Below are 5098 nucleotides of genomic sequence, written 5' to 3'. Positions count from 1 at the left end.
GGAAAGAGCTCGATTTTATTAGTGCTTTATTAGCATTTCTCTGTGATGGAGGAACCACTTGCAAAAAGATGCTTGACAAAGAAAAATCTCAGCTAGGAGTGTCTCTGGAATTGGTAGATGTTTGCAGCTAATTTATTTGGATGGTAGAAGCCTCACTGTCCTGCAACTGCTTTGTGCAGGGGCTGGTTTCTTACCTCTGGACTCCAAACTGAGCAAATATTTTATCTTCAGTGAGGTGCTGCCTTAGGTGTGATGCACTTAGGTGCCAGAGCAGGCAGCCTTGTTGTCCCTTGTGCTGGATGATTCCACAGTGGCCACAATGTGCCCTCTCCACTCCTCCTTGGGCTGATCAAACCATCAGTGGTTCACTTTGCTTTGAGGCATATGAAGGAAACTTTCTCTCTTGTCAAAGAAATTATAAAGATTACACTAAATCCAGAAAGGGACTTTGGATCAGAGACTCTTAACCCCCACAGGGGTTCAAAGACCATCTTAACATATCATTAAATATATTCAAGATTTAATTGTCAGGACTTAATTTTATAGGCAAAGATGAGAAACTGGTTTGCAGCCTCTTTAGGAACAAATTGTTCCTGTGTTCCCAAGCAAGCTGCTGCAGCCTGAGCTTACAGCAATGACACTTTTAAGGATTATTCTCTATTGTATGGGCATAGAGGGATCTAAATCCAGCTGCTACGTGTTTATTTGAGCAGAAAGTTATTGCAACAAAGATGTTTTGCAGGTATTTCAGCTGTGGGGTTTTGTCTTCCTCAGAGAAGTGCTGCGGAGGAGATGGAAGGAGAGGCTGGCAGCAGTGGCAAGGTGGCTGGTGCGAGGATGCCAGGAACAGAGGGAAAAGAGAGACATTACCAAAATGAGCATGTGTCTGACTCAAGAACACAATCTGGGGAGGCAAAGAAAGATGGGAGTGATAAGGAGAGAGTGGTGGAGGAGTATGAGAAAGAAGAAGCAGAGGAGGAAGAGGAAGATGATGAAGAGGAGGAGGAGGAGGAGGAAGAAAGTGAGACTGAATTGGAAACAAAGGAGAATTACACCAATGAGAACAGTCACAGCAACCAGATAAATCAGAAGCCCGGTACAGAACCAGGAGAAATCAAAGAAAAGCCTAAGGAAAATGAAAAGAAAATATCAAAATTGAACATATCAAAATTGAACATCCCCCAAAAGTTAGCGCTGGATACCAGCTTCATGAAGCTAAGTGCCAGGCCTTCAGGAAATCAAACCAATTTAGAAGACAGTTTGGACAAAGTCCGAAAAAACAACCCTGACATGAAAGAGCTCAACCTGAACAACATAGAAAACATCCCCAAAGAAATGCTGATAGATTTTGTCAATGCTATGAAAAAGAATAAGAACATAAAAACTTTCAGCTTGGCCAATGTAGGAGCTGATGACAGTGTGGCGTTTGCCCTGGCCAACATGCTGAGGGAGAATAGGAACATCACCACCTTGAACATCGATTCCAACTTCATCTCTGGCAAAGGGATTGTTGCCATCATGCGCTGCCTGCAGTACAACGAGACACTGACGGAGCTCCGCTTCCACAACCAGAGGGGCCTGCTGGGCCACCAGGCAGAGATGGAGATTGCCAGGCTGCTGAAAGCCAACACCACCCTCCTTAAAATGGGCTATCACTTCGAACTGCCGGGGCCCAGGATGGTGGTGACCAACCTGCTCAGCAGGGACCTGGACAAGCAGAGGCAAAAGAGGCAAGAGGGGCAAAGGCAGCAGCAAATGAAAGAGCAGAAAGAGTTGATAGCGATGCTGGAAAACGGACTTGGGTTGCCTCCCGGGATGTGGGAAATGCTGGGGGGACCGCTGCCCCAGCTGAGGATGCAGGAGCCCCCACAAGCCCCCAAACCACCCATCCCTGCTGCTGTGTCACTGAGCAAAAGGCAGGAGAACATGAGGCCGCCAGCACCGGAGCAGCCGTGCAGAGAGAAACCCATCAGCTTCAAAGTGATCAAGCTGAAGAAGATTCAGCGCAAACCCCGCATGCCGGAGCACATGGAGCCCGCTGAGAAAACCAACCTCAAAGATGTCATCAAAACGCTTAAACCAATTCCCAGGAGAAGACCACCTCCCCTGGTGGAAATAACCCCGAGAGATCAGCTCCTCAATGACATCCGTCAGAGCAATGTCGCGTACCTCAAGCCGGTAAGCGCGGAGTGGTGGCAGTGAGGGGAGGGAATGGCATCCACCTGCTGTGCTCTGAGCTCTGGTTGGGAATGCTGGGCATTGGTGGGGCTGGCAAATGCACCTGCACATGGCACCATCACTCTTGTGTCAGGCTGCCACTCCTGGGATGCAGGTGGTTGTTTTCCAGCAGCACTGAGGTATGGCTTGCACAGGGAACTCTCAGCAAGCACCAAGGCTGCAGCCTTGTGCATCCCTGTCCGCATCCACAAGGCAAAAGAAAGGAAATTCACTCAGGGTGTGAACAAACCCACAGAAACTCAATGTTATGATACTTGTTATAGTGTATCAGTTATGACAGGCACATGCTATTATGAGATGGTTGTTTCAGGAGTACAACAGGTATTTTTTTTCACATTAGTCCCCCATGAGCCCCATGTTTCTCTCTTCAATAGCTGCATTTTTCCTTAGCCCTCACTTTACACAAGAGAGGATTGTCACTTGGCCCACACTGAAGTCCAGCCTGGACTCAAAATCTGCAGCCCTGCTCCTGCCTGCCTCACCCAGTAACAAGGACCGTATTCTTTTAGTGATCCTTTGCTGCTCATTCTTTTCCTGTCCTTATTTAGACCAATTGCAAAATTCTAGTGCTAACAGGAAAAAAAGAAATTAGATCCACCAGCAGAGAGGATGGAGCAAGGTTATGGGAAGAAAGTAGTGGTACTGTGGGGGATTTTATATTTGTTTTCAAGTAAATCTTTGCCACTGAAAATTGGCTCAGTGGTCAATTCAAATGAGCTCAACATCATCCTGACTTAGAGAATGCAAGTCCAAAACTGAAAACTGCCTCTTGGGATTGCTCTTACTTGGGTACCAAATTCACAGGCTTCTTCTCAAAATGCTGGCCACCATATTTAACCTCTTGCTCTCCTGGCCTGTTATATTCTCTTGCGTTGTACCATAATTCAAGACATCCTAAAAACTGGCTGATGTATTTGTAGCTTGATGCCTGTTTGTGCTGCCAAGGCTTGAGGAAGAGGACAGAAAATCCCGTGATTAAAAATGGTCAAGTAGTATTTTGTCATTATTTTTTCTTTCAATTTTGACATTTTAATATAGTGGTCCTAATTTTGCTTTCATTTATACCTACAAAGAAATAATTATTTCCTCAGTAATTCCAGAGAGTAGTTTGTCCTGATATTTTGTCAGAGGCAGGTCCTGCAGTGACCTCGGATCCTGGTCCAGGATTACCCTGAACATTCTGTCCCCTAGGCAAGTTTTGGGGTTCTGAGTTACTGCTGGCCAGTCCAACTTGGCTGCAGCCAGGGTCTCTCCTCAGGGCATTGGCCAATCTAGGATTTGGACTTCAGTTCCACATCCCAGACAACAAGACCTGCTTGTGGAAAGCTCACAAACTGTGCTGGTGACAGCAGGTTGGTCCTTCACTGCCGTAGACCTGCTGCCTTCCCAGCTCTCAGGAAGGTGGAGGACAATGGCACCTGTTCTCTGCCAGGCACAGCCCTTCTTTTGCATGGCAATGATTGAGAAACCCACGTGCTGCCGGGTGCCAGAAGTGACACTGAACCCCAGCCACTCCCCCCAAAGCGATCGCGAGGATTTTATCCATGCGAGCTGTGGGGTTAGAGGCAGAGGGATCAATTCATGGTGCATCCTAAGTGTGCCAGGTAACAACTGCTATCACAGCCCATGGAAAAATGAAATGATGGACACGTGTATTGGGGGCTTGGGGAGGTATGTTTTGGTGGATTGTTTGGGGATTTTTTGGGTTGGTTCTTTTTTGGCATGTGTTATCAGACCACTTGGCTTGGATTTGGGCATTAGGGTGTTATTCTCGCCACCCTGCATGATATTGGTAACTCCTTATTTGCCTCAATTCCCTCAGCTTCATTTTTAAAATGGAGCTTTACTGCTTGGCTGAGCCACGGTGTTTGTTCTCTCCGTGGTGGGACTAAATGCCTTCAAATTGATTTCCTGGACCTTAAGCGTTGCAAACATTGAGTGGGGCATTACAAACAAAAGAGAGCTCCCAACCAGAGCTCTTTGGAGTTCCCAGCTGTTATATTTTTAGTTTCTGAGGGTTTGTATTAGACTAAACTGGCTTGGTAAATAAGACTAAGAAATTTCCTCCTCCTAGTACTACATGTCCTTGCCCAGGTGCCGTTGCCAAAGCAGCTGGAGTGAGAGACCAGACTGACCTGAAGAAAACAACTTGGAATAAGGACTATTCAAGTTTTGCTTACAACTGTTCCAGCAGATGTTTTCTGCAGAACCCAGGTGGTATATTCAACTCTTTGGGAACAAAGCCTGCGATACACACTTGTTAAGTGTGGTGAAAACAGCTGGCATGGGAAAAGTCAGTGCTAAGCATTTCCATCAGGTATCAAACAATCCTGCTGCCATCTGTCTGCCAAGTGGATTTGAGGCTTCAGTGTGTTGTGGGAGTATTTTCTCAGAGGCATCAATAACCTTGTCTTTCTAGCTTGTCAGCAAACTATTTTGCTTCCACGTTGTCCTTCTGCTGCCAGATTCTGCAGGAACACACTGTGCCTTATCTTATCTTTCTTTTCACACATATGCTACTTTATTACTCTCTTGTCCATGAGAAATGTATTTGGTTTCCATGTATACGGCTTCATTTTTTAGGCTAAGGAAACAGAAATGAAATAAAGCTCTCTCTGTAAGATGTGTGCAGCACTTCCATCGCTAACAAAGCGCTCACAGACAGAATGACTGCTCTGGTACAACAAACACATTTCAAGCTCCCTCCATTTCAGAACAATGTCTAGTGGGTATTGTACCTGATCAGCATATAAAAGATGATGCCATGCACTGCTTTGAGAGCTGTGATGTTCATTCCCCCTGATTCACCTCTGTCTTACTGTAATCCTTAATTGCAGCCACCTTGGAGAGCACTGAAATG

At 46.1% G+C, this 5098-nt stretch overlaps 1 protein-coding gene across 2 annotated transcripts in view; it reads left to right on the top strand.

Annotated features, from left to right (window-relative positions):
* LMOD3 (leiomodin 3) overlaps window positions 1–4863 on the top strand; it is a 7880-nt gene extending 3017 nt beyond the window's left edge. For both annotated transcript variants that reach the window (XM_017747213.1, XM_017747214.1), the window contains exons 2-3: window positions 775–2178; window positions 4333–4863. In XM_017747213.1, the coding sequence (XP_017602702.1) occupies window positions 775–2178; window positions 4333–4359 (1431 nt within the window). In that variant the 3' untranslated portion in view covers window positions 4360–4863. The remainder of the gene's footprint in view (window positions 1–774; window positions 2179–4332) is intronic.
* Window positions 4864–5098: the final 235 nt, after the last annotated feature.

Source organism: Corvus brachyrhynchos, unplaced genomic scaffold (assembly GCF_000691975.1).
Source record: "Corvus brachyrhynchos isolate BGI_N302 unplaced genomic scaffold, ASM69197v1 scaffold91, whole genome shotgun sequence".
Classification (NCBI taxonomy): Eukaryota; Metazoa; Chordata; class Aves; order Passeriformes; family Corvidae; genus Corvus; species Corvus brachyrhynchos.
This window is presented reverse-complemented; position numbering and strand designations above follow the sequence as displayed.